At 44.1% G+C, this 17,270-nt stretch overlaps 1 protein-coding gene across 2 annotated transcripts in view; it reads right to left on the bottom strand.

The window, feature by feature from the left end:
• Window positions 1–17,270, bottom strand: part of CDC42BPA (CDC42 binding protein kinase alpha) — a 1,012,118-nt gene that overhangs the window by 508,828 nt on the left and 486,020 nt on the right. For both annotated transcript variants that reach the window (XM_086927989.1, XM_086927990.1), the window contains exon 6: window positions 8,735–8,828. In XM_086927989.1, coding sequence (XP_086784115.1) covers window positions 8,735–8,828 — 94 coding nt within the window. The remainder of the gene's footprint in view (window positions 1–8,734; window positions 8,829–17,270) is intronic.

Raw genomic sequence — 17,270 nt, 5'->3', positions numbered from 1 at the left:
TAACCTCCCGCATATATCTTGTTGTTTATCCTGTCTCCTATTGATGTCTTTGAGAAGACGAACCACTGGAGAGGCAATAACTGCAATCAGAATCCAGATCGGACCCCGGGAACCAGAGTTATGGCGCTTGGAAGATTGCGGCCTACACCTCAGTGATGCCCGGCTGTGGAGTTGGCATGGTGCCCGAGGTGCAGTTGAACAACATCGGCCTGAGGTGGCGGGGACGACCAGTCTGGTTCATTTTCACTTTTGGTTTTGCCTACTAGAGAGATCCGTGACTGGGAGCGCCTCCCTCTCACCGAGGGCAACTGTTTGGTTTGGCACTCGAGTGCGTATATTCCATTGAATGACTTGTTCTGGAAAGGCGCCTGAGCTGTGTTCTCCGGCTGACTCTGGACTTCCGATCGAGGGGCCTTTCAGGCCTCCATCTTCAACTCAGTGTGACTGTTCCAAGTCGACCGACATCGATTGCTGCTGGGCATAGCTTACCACTCTTCAGCTGCCTTGTTCGCGCTTTGTCCCCCTACCACCGTTTGGGACCATACCTACTACTTCCCGCAATGGCGGGGAAACCGGAGGGGGACAAACAGAAGTCTAAGACCACTCGGCGGGGTGGCTATACCCAAACCAACATCATGGATCGCTATGCCCAGGCTAAGGGGTCGCCCAGTGGACCGAGTAGGTCGCTGGAGGAAACAAGAGATCCACTAACTTCAGCAGCCGAGCCGACCCTACAAGATGTTATGGCCGCTATCGATGGGATCAGATCGTCCCTTGGAAAACAAATGGAGACTCTCGCCCACAAACTCGATACGGAGCCAATTGATGTGAACCTGATCCGCACGGACCTAACAAAAACCAATGAAAAAGTTAAATCGTTAGACATTAAGACTTCCAGTCTGACAGACGACGTTGTTGAGCTACAGATGGAGGTTCGCAACTTAAGGGCCTCCAATGACCTTTCTACGCGTCGTCTGGAGGATTTTGAAGGAAGGGCTAGGCGGAACAATGTCCGTATCATTGGAGTTCCGAAGAAGGCGTGGATCTGGCAGCTGACCTCTTTGTTGAGAACCTCATCGTTAGCCACCTCGCACCTAAGGGACTGAGTAAATTTTTTACTGTGGAACGGGCTCACAGGGTTCCAGGTGGTAAACCTAAGGTGGGAGGCCCACCGCGGCCTATGATAGCACGGATTTTTAACTTCCGTGATAGAGACGTTATCCTGCAGGCCTCGCGGGCAGGTGGTCCCTTAAAGTTTAAGAATTCTACCATTAGCTTTTATCCGGACTTTACCCAATCGGTCCAGAAACAGACTTGGTTTTCTTGGGGTTAAAAAGAGACTCTGTGAAATGGGCCTCAAGTACGCCATGCTTTTTCCGGCCAAGTTACGAATTGAACACGCAGAGCGGACCTATTTTTTCGATAGACAGGAAGTGGTGACCGACTGGCTGGATACTCTACCGACCCATCGTCCACAGGATGAACAGGCTGGCGGTGCAGAGGGCGGATCGATGGAACAGGAATAAGCGCCTTCTTTGTCTGGTTCCTGGGGTCTTTAAGAGGCTTCGAACTGTGGTGCACTAATTATGACGTATGTCTCGGTGTGACATTTGGGGGGGTTGCGGGGGTATTGGCGGGTCCTTTTCCTCCTCTGCTTGACTTTCTGTAGCTTAGTTTCGATGTGGGGGCGACAGGCACACTGCAAGTTGGGGTGGCTTTCTAGTCTTACGCAGGGGTGCAGGGTGGTGGGGTTTGTAACGGGTTGTTGGTGGGGGGAAGGGGGGTTTTGTTAGTATTCAAGTTAATTTTTTTGCAGGGCACAGTATTGCAAGACTTTCTGATTACAGTGCTGGTTTCTTCTCGGGGTTGGATCTTCTTTCTCTTACGGGATGGGGGGTAGGGGGTTGAAGCTTATGAGCTGGAATGTGAATGGGTAGGGGGATAGGATAAAACGTGGAGTAGTGCTGCAACTATTAAAACGTCACTCCCCGGATGTGTCCTCCTTCAGGAGACTCACTTGATAGGGAATACATGTTATGCCAAGAATAGGAAGGGGTATCGCTTGGTTGCCCCTGCAGGGTTCTCCTCTGGTTCCCGAGGGGTGGGTATCCTTATTAAGAACTCTCTCCCGCTGGAAGTTGATGAAAAGGTCCTTGATGATAGGGGGTGCTATGTCGCTCTTACAGGTCGTGGGAGGGCAGGACCCTCTCCCTGGTCTCCGTCTATGTCCCCCCTGGCCTGCAGTCAACTACCTTTGCAGGCTTGGGACGGGTTATCCTCGCTCCCCCCGAGGGGTTATTGCTGCTGGGTGGTGATTTCAATGCGGTGGTATCTGGTGTTTCTGATAGACACCCACCTAGAGACCTCAAGGGGGCACAGCAAGGCTTCATGACTTCATTGACACTCTAGGCCTGGTGGATTGCTGGAGACTGTTGCACCCCGTTCAGCGGCAATACACGTTCCATTCTGGCGCTCATGGTAGCCTCTCGAGGATCGATTACGTTTTGGTACCAGCTGCACAGGAGCCCTCTGTCACTGAGGTTAAACAATTGGCTCGGGGAATCTCGGATCGCTCTCCTTTATGGCTTCAGATTGAATTGTCTTCGGGGGCCGAGGGGCGGGTAGCCCCGATCAACCCTTGGTATCTCCGACATCCCAAAACTCGTATTGATTTGATATGGTCACTTGACCAATATTTTCTAGAGAATGAGGGCTCTGTTTCGTCTGCAGTGTCGCTTTGGGAGGCTTTTAAAACAGTCCTTAGGGGCCAAGCCCTGTCGCTGATTGCGGGCGTTAAGAAACGGAGAGATGAGGATGTAGTGAAGGTCGAGACTGAGATAGCAGACCTGGAGCTAGACCTAGAGCAGGAAATTACCCGCGCTAAGATGCATGTATTGCGATTAAAGCAGTTGGAATACAGGGCGTTGGTTACAGACCAACGCCCTGTATTCCAGGAGGGCCAGGAGTCGAGAGCAACAGGGACGTCTGTATGATGTGGGAGATAAAGCTGGTAAACTGATAACATGGTTGGATAGGAGGGACCGAGCTAGTCGTGTGGTGCCTGACATTGAGATGGCGAGTGGTGCTCGGGTCACTGACCCTGTGGCGAATGTTGAGTGCTTTACGGATCATTTTCAGACCGTGTACTCCTCCGTGTCGGACAGGCCGGAGGAGAAATCCCAGTTGTTGTTGCGGGATATTGCTCTGCCGAGTCTTTCAGATGCAGATAGAGAGCAAATGGATAGTGCAATAACTGCTGGTGAGGTAGCTCTTGCGATCCGCTCCCTGCAGTCTGGTAAGGCCATGGGTCCTAACGGTCTGCTGATAGAGTTATACAAGTTGCGGCCTAACAAGATAGCTCCCTATTTGAGAGATATGTTTCTAGAGTCTCGTGAGTGTGGTTCTCTCCCCCGTGACCAGCGACTCGTGACGATTGTTGTTATACATAAGGAGGGGAAACCAAGGGATAAGTGTGCGTCGTACCGACCGATATCTCTTTTGAATGCCGAGCCTAGGATTCTTGCAAAAGTATTGGCTAATCGATTGATCACTGTTATTAGCGATCTGATCCATCCAGTTTTATTCCCCATAGAAACACTGCGCTGAATCTTAGGCGTCTGCATGGAGTTCTCGCGAGGGCAGCGACACTACGTGAGCCGGCCATTTTGGCGCCGTTGGATGCCACGATGGCTTTTGATACTGTGGAGTGGCCATATCTGTGGGCTGTGTTGTCTAAATTTGGGTTTTGTCCCGGTTTTATTAGCTGGGTGCGGCTCCTTTACGAGGAACCCCTTGCGCAAATTGTGGTGAATGGTCGCGTCTCAGTTCTCGGTACTCGTCAGGGTGTCCCCTATCACCGCTCCTGTTTGCCCAAACCCTTGAGCCCTCGATGAGGGGTATTCAGTGGTCCTCTGATTATGAAGATCGCATCTCGCTCTACGCGGATGACATTTTGCTATATCTGACCTCGACTAGGAAATCGTTGATAGCTTTATGCGATGTTCTGACCTCTTTTAGTAGAAACTCGGGCTTGAAAATTAATTGGACAAAATCCTATTTGTACGTTCTTTCTGGCGACGTCCCCCTCCTTCCGCGTAACTGCCCATCCAGGTGACACAGATGGGATTTAAATATCTCGGTATTTGGGTCTCTATGGACCCTGTAACTCGGTATGAGCAGAATCTACTCCCGCTTCTGACTAGATTGAAGCAGGACGTCGCGGGTTGGCGTAAGCTTCCGCTTTCGCCGCTTGGACGCGCGGCCCTCTTTAAGATGATGTCTCTGCCTCGTTTTCTTTATGCACTCTTGATATAGTCCCTGTCAGTTATTTTCGTACAGTTGAAGGTCTTCAAAGGAAACTGATATGGGACGGTAGCCCTCGCATTGCGCTTGCTAAACTAACGCTTCCGTGGTACGACGGGAGTATTGCTCTCCCTGACATCAAACGATATTATTGGGCCTCTCAATTGGGGGCCATTAATCATGGTATGTATGGTCCTGAATTGACCCCTTTTACTATGGATAGATGGCTGCTGCCCGGGGGTAACTACTATAGGGGGCTGTACTCAAAATCAGTGGTCAAGTCTTTGTCGGGGCCTACGAAGACGGCAGTTCGTATATGGCAAGATGCAACTAGTTCGATGGGATGGAAGGACCGCTTAACTTTAGCGACCCCACTTTTCGACTCTGATAGACTTTGTAAACTGTGGAAGACTAAGAGGTTTGATAAGAGGGACCTTATTGGTATTAGCAAGGTGGGAGACCTCTGGGTTAAGGGACAAGTGAAATCGTTTGAGACTTTAAGGACGGAGTTTGAATTAGAGAACTCAGAGTACTTCCGCTATGTCCAGGTTCGCCATGCCTTGATGTCAGTCTTTCCAGTGGGGGAGGTATTCCCGGAGTCGTCCCCGCTCGAAGATAGATTGTTGGACGGTCATGTTCCCGACAGTACTATTTCCCTTGTCTATAAAAAGGTGATCAATGATAGGTCGGATCTCCTGCTGCCCTTACGTGATCTCTGGGTCCGAATTGGATGACGAGGACTGGAAATCGACGATCTCCTCTCCCAAGGAGGTCGCGATTCCAGCGAGACTTCGACTAGTCCAGCTTAAGATCCTTCACATATACGTCACGGGCCCCCATAGAACATGCAGTCATTTGCATAGGTTAGAACCCGTATTGTATTAAAAAACAGCAATCAATTAGTGAGGTTGGCAGAGAGCTAGGACAGTCACAATGGGGTACTCTTGGGGGCGACAAACTGAGCAACTTTCTAGAACTGTCCCGTTAACATGGCTTGAACCACTCAGAGTGGTATAAATAACCCCATATCTCACAGTGTATGATATCAAGATTAGGATCACCTTGTAATCTTCTCCAATTCTCATTTGCCTCTAGGTAAATAGGGCGGGGTGAGTTCAGAGGCGCTGGTTCTGGTTTATATAGTAATTACCCCAATTTGTATACCTCGTTTGCCATAGCCTTAGGTTCCTTTTTTTTTTTTTTTTTATTTTATTTAAAATGTTTTACAGCATTTGTTCCCCTAAATCCTCCCCCCCCCCCCCTGCACAGGACATGACGAAAGCAAAAAAAATGCAATCAAGTTTCGATTTTCTAGGACATTTCTGCATCTCAGGTTACAATATTTCAACCTAGCAAATTATAATAGGTAACCAAGAGCATCAATCAAAACAGCTGGAAAAGAAAAAACGTGGAAAGAGGATCAAATAATAAACATAACCCCATGAATGCAGCGTAGTTAATATTCCTGATTTACATTGCACGCCCGCCTGAAAACCCTATAGAAGTTCTGTGTTTCCTGCCACCCTATTCTTCCAGTCTGTTATTGGTTTCCAAATCTGAAGACCAAGGGATCTGCCCTTCTTCCCTTTTCTAGCATATAGCGCTTTTTCCATGTTGTATATATACAAAAGCCTGGCCAACCATTGCTGCATAGTGGGGGCGAGCTTATCTCGCCATGCCGAAGCTATACATAGACGAAATACGGCCATAGCTACAAACAGAAAGTTCTCCAGCTGTGGTTGCTCTCCAGTACCATCCAATCCCATTATTATTACTTCGGGTGTCATCGTTAACTTACAATTCAGAGATCTATCTAAAAACCCTTCAGTTTGTTTTATCAGGGGAGCCAGGTTGGGGCATTCGCAAAACATGTGCACTATGTCTCCCTCCTGGCTATCGCATCTTGGACATGTTATCCCTTGTGTACCCCCCCACTGTGCAATTCTGGCTGGAGTATAGTATAACTTGTACAAGGTCTTATAGTGCTGGGCTTGCAATGAAGAAGAGCGGAGAACCTCATGTCCCATCTGTAATGACTTTTCAAAGATCCCCTCCGTAATCCCTAACGCATCCATCCATTTTGCTTCAAATTTACCCAAGTCGTCTCCCCTATGTGCTATAAGTTCGGCATAAAGTCTTTTTATCGTGCAGCCATGCCCCCCTTCTATTAATTGTAGTATTATATTATCTATATAGCCTTAGGTTCCAATGGCATGAAAAACTATTGATTCAATTCATCAAAGACTTGTCCGATCACCTGACTTTTGATGATAAAAGGCTTAGAGAGTCTCAATTAAAATACAGCTATGTTAAGACCCTACATGATTTGCACAGGCTCAGAAGTGAAAATCTTAGTCCTTATTTCAGATGAGCTACAATACAATACACCTTCTCTGGTCAAGCGCTGCGCTGACACGCTACAGGTCATGCCTACTGTAAACAATGAGAAGTTCCATCTGGACTCTTGCCTGGGTTGGTTGGACCTGGCACATCAGGAAGGGTAAATGATGGCAGCACAACCCTGCACTGCGGACGCCAATGTAATCATACAAGCCATTGAAGGCACAAATTAAGCTTTAGAGACCAAGATCTGAGAGGTGGGATCGGATATCATGCCGATTCATTAAGACCGGAGACCGGTGGAGACAAGAGTTATGGAAGCGGAAGGCCAGTTCCATGAATTAGAGTACACTGTGAAAATTATGCACATCGCCGGAAAAGGATTACTATGAACAATACACTACTTGTGCAGGTGGATGATGCCAAAGGGTGGCTTGCCACAGTAATGTCCATATTGTGGGGGTTCCGGTGGAGATGGAATCCTCCAAAACTCACCAATTTCTCATGAAGGATTCTTTTTTTTAGTACCGGCAACTGCTTCATAATAGAAAGGGCCACAGAGCCCTAGCACAACATCCACCCCGGGGCTCCCCAAAGGCCTTTTATAGCCTGGATTTTGAATTTTAAAGACAGAGACACCATATTTCGAATTGGCAGCACAAATACATCTCTAACATATAAGTCCTCTGGTGTAATCATCTTTACAGATTTTACCAACCAGGTTCAGAAGCAAAGGTGTGTGTCAGAATATCCTTGTTGGAGACAAGTAGAGAATATTCAATGGATCCATCGCAAAAATGTTAAATACCTCTAACTTAAACATGCTCTACAGTCCTAGATAAATAGTGACAAGACTACCATGGAAGACCCCCCTTGAAGGACAGCTTTCAAATGGGAGGATGACTGAAAGGGCAATCTCGCACACTTATACCACCCTAATGCTCAACACACAGAAAGACAGACAGGGGTTAAAGGAGCAATGTGAACAGGATGATGAGGAACTTGACAATGAAATGTGGGCAGATGCACTCAGATTCCCCAGGGAGATTGCTATCAAAACAGCCTGAAAACAATTGAAAAGATACGAGGGGAATGGATGGAGGCATGGCGAAAGGAGGAGGATTAAAGGATGACCCTTACAAAGCATAAAAGAGGTTGCCATATCTTAAATGCTGAGTTAACAAAAATGGCAGAGGTAAAGTGATCAGGATCGGAGATGTTCAATGTATTATTATCGATCTCATGTGCCTGGTGTGAAAGGCTTTACAGATAGGCTGGAATGTCTGTTTCGTTAAATGTTTGTTTATGGCTAAAAATGGAAATAAAATATTTAATTAAAAACACAATGAGGAGTTCTTTTGTGCCACACTTCTCAGACCAGGTCTCCCTAGTAATGTAACATAACTTAGGAGGGTTTGGTATAGACGCAGAAGTATCAAATAGGAATGTTCGGGTGACATGAAATTATGACAGTCGGGGCTCAAATGTGCAAGGAGAAGGAGCAGATATGGGGACATGCAGTGCACAAAAACTCCTCCTCAGTCAAGAGCAAACCTTCCACCATAGAACACCTCCGACAAAGGGGCATTCTTCGCATCGTAAGCACAGTCCAGAAAGCATTTTACTCTAGATTGGTGTATTAGGGCTTAGCATGACCTTATAAACATATGAAAGTTGCTGAAATACTTTTTCGCTACCCATTGCAAATGACAGCACAGACAATGGGTAACTAACTCTTGGTTCCCCTGAATCTCTACAAGCTTATCCTTTCTGTTCTTCCCTGTTCACACCTATATCACATTCGTACTCCAGGCTTATTGCTCCAAGGAAGAGGTGACACCTGCTGAAACCAACCTCAAGTCCATTATATTCAATTAACTACCCTAGTCCAACCTCTAAAAAGTAGGAAAACAGACCTTTGGTTCTGTAACAAAGCCTCTACAATTCGCCCGTCGCTTTACCTATTGGCCATTTCTTAGATGACACATACCTACTTACTTATATTAAGGTTGCTTCATAGACAACTATTTCAAACATCAGAATAAGACATAGAAAAATAAGTCTTTTGAATGGGTATAAGTGTGTAAATTACCGTTCCATCTTCCATGAGTTTTAGACAGGAACCAAAGTCAGCTAACCGAATGTGACCATTCATGTCCATCAAGATGTTATCTGGTTTGATGTCCCTGTAAATGAAATTAACATACAGTTAAAGTTTCGAAAATGAGAAACACTGATGCTTCTTCAGACAGTTATTTCATGAACTAATAGGAGTACATATGTACGGCAGTGCTGTACAATTGAAAACATCTGTAATAGATCAGCTGGTTTATGTAGCTTTAGTTTTTTTTAAACTGATAGGGTGCCCCAAAAACAAATAGTAGCACTTTTTCAAGCAGCAATACACATCCGCATGCACTTGATGTAAAAATTATTTACAACACTGTAGCAGATAAGATGCATAGGTAGGCTAATACGCACACCTTGTTAAATTCTGGATATATTATAGCCATGTCTTTTGTTTTATAGTGATTATAAAGAAAACACATGTCTCTGCCATGAAGTTCTACAGAATAATTCTACAGGATGGTGGTGATGTATGCCAAAGAAAAGTATTCATGCCACTGAAAGAACAGAGCGCAAAATGGAGGAAGACGTAGAGAGAGAGAGAGAGGAAAAAGAGAAAGAGGTGGACGAAAAGAGAGAGAAAGACAACGGAAATGGAGGGAGAGAAAGGGAGGAAGAGTGTGCATTTTCTGAAAAAAGCACACTTGTTTTCTCCTGTACACTGAGCGGAAATAGGTGCGCTTGTTTATAAAAGTGTGAAAACCCATAAATGTATCAGTAGAGTAAGTGGTGTATTCCACCTGTAACAGAGCAATACTATCATTTTCTCAGCATCTTAGTTTGCTCAGAATCGTCACTTAGAGCCCTCAAATGTTAAAATTCTAAACATATCTGCTTGAATCTATATGAATTAACTTACACTAAGCAACACGACTCATATACATCTTAGCCCGTTCTTGTAACTGTTTCACAAAACGTTAGTTTTTTGTTTGAGACTCCTGACCATGTTTTACAAAATCTTTTTTCTAAAAGCAAGCACCTATCGGAAGTGGGAGATAGGAACCTTTGACTGGTTTCATATAGTTCAGAGATTCACTTTCATTCCTCTTTAAATATCACTCTTTAGGTGTTCAAGGTTTGTATTTGTTTTTTTTCTTTTTTATTTACATATCTTAAGACAATCCAAAAGTATTTTTTCAAGTTGAAATGCCAAAGCCGCACAATGCAGAGCAATGACATACTACCAGTGGCATACTATAATATTTTTTTAAATAAGGGCCAAGACGTTGAAAGACTAATAGGATTCTCAAAGTTTATGTGTGGGGTTTATAAAAGCAGCAAATCTAGGATAAGCTGGGGTGGAGCTGACTTTCGCTCTAAAGGCTGTCTGTCAACAGGTTTCCGCTTTCAGAAGTCTAACTGGAATTCTTCAAGACTGTTTATTTGGAGTAGTTGCACTATTCTAGCAGACAGTAAAGCATCTGATTACAGTGGTCTTGGGGACAGAAAACAAGACTGCCTTTCTCCTGTCACATTCACATACGTGTATATGACAATTGTTATGTTCACAAAGAATATACAAAATTGCAGTAAGGTAGCTATCAGTCAAAATATTTTGTACAAGCAATGTTTCCAAATGACATCAAACAGACAATAAGAGCAAAGCTTGGGTTGTCCATGATTCCACCAAAAATTATTTGGTGGAAAACTCTGCTAAATTGACACCTGCCCACAAACGAATTCATGTTTTGTATCCACTTCCCCTACTCGAATGAGCAGCACAGGAGTAGAGGAGTTTTGTGGGAGCTATGTGCCCCTTAAATTACCTGCTATTCTGCCATGTACCCCACAACTGTTAGGTCAACCCTCTCACACCCATCGGAGCTGGTGTTCAAGCTGAGGTCTCTCAGTGAGGGCTAGATAGAACTAACTACTTTTCCTGTTGCCAAGCATTACATTTTTGGACTTTAGAGTTAGTCGGATATTCCTATCTATGGTCAGTACCTAAAAAGTTCAACATGTACGTCACTAGTCTTAGCAAAGGAAGATAGCCTATTTCACCTAAAAATGACCAATCATGCTATAAAAATATGACAGGTGGACATTACTATTTGTGTAGTGTCCATAACAAATGCAGTTCAGTGGTACTGGAGTTGATAGCTTATTTTAAATGCATGGCAAGATGGAAAATGCAACAACAAAAAAGATCTACTCTGTGTGGGAAAACCACAACTCTAATTTAGGGTACCAGTTTAGAAATCCCTTTCTTCTAGAAAAATAGAATGGTGGCCTGGAAGAATCATTTCTTTATATCTCTTCACTGGTTGCCAAAATCAGCTTTAGCTTAGAAAAAACAAGAATTCACTGGAAAAGAGGACGGTATTTATACTATATATTAGACTAAGCAGATGGTTAATAAATGTTGCAATTCCTTTAAAGAAACAAAAATTCTTGTAACCAGGACTCAGGGAAAAACTCTTGCTTGTGGACTCTAAATAGTTTAGTGAGTCAAGAATAGATGCACATGATATCCAGAAACATTAGAGCTACAGTTGAAAACCTGAAAAATGACTGCATATGTCAAGCTGACAAACAGCATTGGTTGTCTGCACAGGATGAACAACGTTTCCTCCTTCCCTTCGTGGAGGTGGAGCATATGTTTAAACTGATTTACACTCTCAAAATTGAGAGGTGGAAGTTCAACATATGCGTCACTACTCTTAGCAAATAAAGACATCCTATTTCACCTAAAAATGACCAATCATGCCATAAAAATAAGACAGATGGACATCGCTATTTATGCAGTGTCCATAACAAATGCAGTTCAGTGGTACTGGAGTTGATAGCTTATTTTAAATGCATGGTATGATGGAAAATACAACAACAAAAAGATCTACTCTGAGGAGCAGAACCACAACTCCACTTTAGGGTATCAGTTTAGAAATCGCTTTCTTCTAAAATAGAATGGGGGTCTGGAAGATTTCTTTCTTTACAGGTCTTCTTCACTGGTTGCCAAAAGTCGCTTTAGCTTAGAAAAACTAAGAATTCACTGGAAATGAGGTCTGCATTTTTGCTATATGTTAGCCTAAGCAGATGGTTAATAAAGGATGCAATTTCTTTAAAGAAACAGAAATCCTTGTATCCTGGCCCCAGGGAAAAACTCCAGCTTGTGGGCTCTAAACGGTTTAGCGATTCAAGGACAGATGCACATGATATCCAGAAACATTAGAGCTACTGTTGAAAACCTGAAAAATGACTGAATAGGTCAAGGAGACAAACAGCACAGTGTGTCAGCACAGGTTGATCAATGTTTCCCCTTCCCTTCCTGGAGGTGGAGTATATGTTTAGGTTTAAATCTTTTTTATTGATATGGAGTCACACAAAGGAAAGGTGAATAATAAACGAGCCACACAGGGCTTGACCGGTTCAAATTGAAATGCGAAAAGCCATGTGACTTCCAATGTAGAAAAAACACTATCCCCCACCCACCCAAACGAACAGAAAAAGGGGAAATAATGAAGAAACAGAACAGGCGAGGGAAGCCCCTCTTCACCCTCTCGGAGTTCTCTATTTCTACATAGCACAATGTGGGCCTGTGTGTTCTAGGTAGCGCTGAAGTGAGTCAAGCATGGGGGTCTGGAGTAGTGAGGTGCAATAGGCGTAGATATTTGAGGGAATACAGTTCCCTAAATTCTGGGGCTAAAAGAGCTAAAAATGGTTGCCAAAGCTCGCCAAAGGAAGAGCCCTTGCCGGGCAAGGTGAGGGAGATCTTTTCCATGCCCAACACGTGCCAGAGACGTTGAAACCACCCGATGTGTGTGGGGACCTGGGCAGTTTCCCAGTGTATGAGTATGTTCTGTGTATACTCATACACTGGAAAACTGCCCAGTTCCCCACACACACACACACCGGGAAGTATATGTTTAAACTGAGGTACACTCACTAAGGAGAGCAAGCTATTCTTAGAATAGTTCCTCATATGCAAACCTTCTTTAGAACGAAGATTCAAATTGAGAGGTGAAAGTTCAAGCAGTCAGATCTACTTACCTGTTCTTAAAGAGTCTCTAGAGTCGCTTCCTACAAATTTAAGAGCAGTTAAGCCATCAGTGAGTATTCGCTATGCTAGCTCCTGCAGAGTACGTTGCTCTTTTGCTTTACTCATACATGTGCACAAAACCTCTTTGCCTACATACAAAATAGGATTGCTCAGCAACCACACTACATATGTACTAAAAACCTCTAACACCCAATAAACGTTCATTATACATTTAGTGCTGAACCTTGTGTGCAGGGGCGGCTCTAGGTTCATGGCGGCCCTGGGCAGGGAGCGTAGGTAGGGGGCCCCGGAAGAGGGGGTCCTTGCGGGGTGGAACGCTGAGGCCAATGAAGAGGGAGGCTTGGGGGGGGGGGGGGGGGGGGGGGGGGGGAGGGGTTCAGGGTGTTTGGAAGTGGAACAGAGCCAGAGGCCGCCAAATCCCTGCCAAGGGCCGCCACACAAATATGTATCCATCCTCAGAGGATTATTATATTAAGGATATATAGGTGTGGTGGCCCCTGGGGTTTGGTGGCCCTGTGCAGGTGCACAGCTTGCACATGCCTAAGGCCGCCCCTGAATGTGTGCATCTTCCTTCTATGAGGGAGAAGGAAGACGAGTGAAACAAGATTACAGATTTTAAAAAGGTAAAAGAAAACAATCTAGTTAATGAAAAGGAAAAAAGTTAACCGAAAATAAAAAGTAAACAGAAAGAAGGAGAAAATTAAAACAAAGAACGGATGAAGAAAAAAAAGTAAACAAAATAAAATCAACAAGACAGATGGGAGAAAACTAAAGATGAAGTAAAAGTAAACTTTAAAGTTGCTGCAGGAAGAAGTGGGAGAAAGAAAAAGAGTGTTGTGTGGGTATGTTCAACATTTGTCAACTGAGGTTCGCAGTGTTTTTACAGGAATCAAGCAGAGAACACACACCACCTAGTTGGGTTTCAGCGCAAAGTTTTACAATGTACCAGCTCAAATAATATACAGTTAACTAAGAGGTTTTCTGTGCACTAAGCATCATTTAACCACAATCCTGCTTTGCTGCACACGCCATGACCTAGACAGCTAGCGACCCTACCAAATATACATTTCTCAATCTAAGCAACACCATTCATTTTCAAATCAGTCAATGGTTGTTCTATAAACAGCTTCAGAAACACATTAATGGATCTAATCTACCTTCTCAATTACTTCCAGTCCTGACACAGATTATCTACAGAGACATGTAGGACCTGGATTCAGTATTTCAGTAATATATTCTTGGTTACCGCCATCCAGCAAAGGCAACATAAATTACTATTACGACATACCAATGTTTCAAGTGTAGAATATGTTACTATTTAGAAATGTTTTCTTTTTACATCTCTAAACTGAATACTTGAGTTACACACAAAATGTTGATATTATTGATCAACAGATGGTTCTTTCCCAAAGAATAGGTGGCTGGAGCAATGTAATCCCTGCATTGGCCCCAGTATGATTTTCGTGCTTCATGCTCTGATGACAGTAAAGTAAAGACTTTACATTAACCCCTTGCATGCTTTGGCCATCCGAGGTCACGGTGGGCCTGTGCGTCGGACGGCCGGGGGACCATCTGAATCCCGCCGACTATTTAAATCGCCCGCACAGCGCGAAAATGTGCGCAGCATGCAAGGGGTTAACAGACTGGCCCTTTCCCATTACAGATAGTGGATTGATGATGATCACCCATGAACTGGACAAATACCTGGGTGCCATAGAGCTGGGAGCTAGTTCCACCATATCCCTGTGAGCTTGGCAAATTGGACGAGCAGAGTGGATAAGATTGGCTACCAGATACTACCATATTCCTGATGAGCTACACTGGATAAAGGTCTAAAGCAGGGGTCTCCAAACCGGTCCTGGAGGGCCGGATCCATGCCAGATTTTTTGGATATCCCCATTGAGATACATGGAATAATTTTACAAATCTGGCATGGATCCGGCCCTCCAGGACCGGTTTGGAGACCCCTGGTCTAAAGAAAGGGTCAAGCACAGCCCACCCTCTGACTGAAGTGCAAGCAGAACAAAGCACACTTGCACAAGGACAGCATTATGACCACAAAGCACAAACAGGTGAAACGTAGGAGAGAGGTTACTACAGGGTGAGGAAAATGAGGATCAAATTATAAGTAAAGAAAATACTCACTGAGTAAGAGACGAAAAATTAAAAGTAGAATTGACAAAACATTTATGATCTCTAGGAATTGACATTTAGGTTCTGTGTTTTTCAATTCTCGCCATCAGAAAATGAAAACATTCTCAGAAAGATGAGAATAAATTGATTTAATTAAAAAATGAAACCTTTTCGAATAAATGCTAAAGGAAGTAACTAATTAATCCTGCCTCTTTTGAGAATAAGCACCATAATTTTCTCTCTCGCTCATTAGCAGTTATCTATAATGAGAAGTTATTAACCAACCGTCTGCGTGCTGTACTAATACAGTCATCGTGCACTGCTTTTCAATTAATGTTTGAGAAAAAAATCTTTTCTCAAACCAGATAATTATGAGGTTATTTTCTCTCCAAGTTCCTAGAATGTGACTTATCAATCATCAGAAAACATCGACGTCTTTGTCTGAAAAAATCTTTTCTCAAAACAGATAATTATGAGGTTATTTTCTCTCCAAGTTCCCAGAATCTGACTTATCAAACCATCAGAAAAAATAAACGTATTTCTCGAAATGTCCATGAGGAAAAGTAGTAAATGAAATGGTCTAACACAAAATCATTTTACTACGCTCTTCTGAAATGTTATCTGGTTGAGGTCCAATTCACAAATTATTTTGTACACCGGAGTTTCACTTAGATGCATGGAAACTTTGAGCACAGGTTTTATTAAAAGAATCAAGATGTGAAGCATAAATGACACTTGCTACCATTGAAAATCCATAAATTTGGCATATTTTCCACAGTTGCTCGCTTGTGGCAAAGATGTGGATGGTGGTGGCAGGCAGCAAATGAGTAAGTGGAAGGATACTGATAACGTGGTTAAAAGACACAAAAGGGTAACTTTATCAGCACCACTAACAATAGGGCTTCAGGGGACAGCCGACCGACGGGAGGGCTGTCCTCCGGGGATATTGGGGGAATCAGCTACAGTCCAGATGATTGGGTTTGTTTGGCCTACAGCTGGTAAAGAATATAGCTCAAGGGATATATAGTAAGCCATTTTGCAGTTAAGAAGATTTTTAATCGGGAGTATAGGTTGGTGTTGGGGAGGAGCACTTTAGTCAGTGCCTCTGCGTAATTGGCTTCCAGCTTGATGAGTGTCATGTACAGGAACCGCTCTGGCTGCTTGTAGAGGCCGGGAGGGAGCTTGAATTTGCTGGCAGTGAAAAGCCCGGCCACGCAGTTGGCATGGCGGTGAGGGATGCCTCGAGTGGGTTGGCGGCCACCGTTCTGGCATGCTCCCCACCAGGCCCGGTTCTAGCGGGTGGGCCGAGTGGGCCAGGCCCACCCAAACATGGGCCTGGCCCACCCAAACAGGATCCTTAGCCCTCGCACTGAGGGCCTGAAGGCAGGCGTCTTTGGGATCTAAGTGCTTCACCCCTCCCCCGTCGCGTGTGTCAGCCCGGGCCGAGGGCACGCACACACAGACAGTTTTAGAGATGATCGCAGCAACGCCCGAGTACTTCACAAGTCTTTACAAGACCATGTATATGTTAACGAGGCATTGTTTATTTTGTCACCCCTTCATCTCTACATGGCGAAAGGCGACAAACCCTTTCTTTGACAAGATTAACCTTTGGTAACCTTTGCTTACTGTCCTGCTGCGTTGATATTTATTTTTATATGCAGCGCAGGAGAAAATAAGTTTTTTTATTCCTATTCACCTTTCCTGACCCCTGCAGTGGCTTATCACAAAAGACTGTGACACAAACTTTGACTAATGGAGTAGGTAAGAGAATGTGTTACTATATATTTTTATTTTTAAAATCTGCACAGGCCCAGCAGGACACACACGTGTGTGCTTCATTTAAACAGTTTTTATCATTATCATGGCCGATGCAGGACAACAATAAGAATACAAAATGCGCAGATAACGCTGGTGATTAATAATCCTGCTGGAGAGCAATCATTTGTCTCTTAGTAGTTTTCAAATGCAGATGAACTGCATTTTATGTGGATAGCTCCAGGGCTTTGAGTGGGATGAAAAAACTGTGGGGGGTCACTCAAAGGGGCGTGGCCAATGTAATTGAGGACGTGGCTTAAAAACAGTACGTTAAAAATCTGTGTTTAACAGCGTGCGGCCGACTTGTATTTTGCTGTTTCTGTCATTGCATCCAGGTATTTGATACAACAAGTAACATCATACCTACAAGTCAGGACTATTGGCTTTATCAATCGTTGTTAGTTGCATAAGATAAATAACAGCAACTATGGGTTGTATATAATTGCAAAAGCTTCCACTTAAAGCACCAGTGACATCAAAACAATGTTGCTGCTCCTGAGTTTCAAAAAGAGAAGAGAAATCCAGAGAGAAAATAAATGACTCTTTAAAGGAT

Source organism: Lissotriton vulgaris, chromosome 6, assembly GCF_964263255.1.
Source record: "Lissotriton vulgaris chromosome 6, aLisVul1.2, whole genome shotgun sequence".
NCBI classification, from domain to species: domain Eukaryota; kingdom Metazoa; phylum Chordata; class Amphibia; order Caudata; family Salamandridae; genus Lissotriton; species Lissotriton vulgaris.
This window is presented reverse-complemented; position numbering and strand designations above follow the sequence as displayed.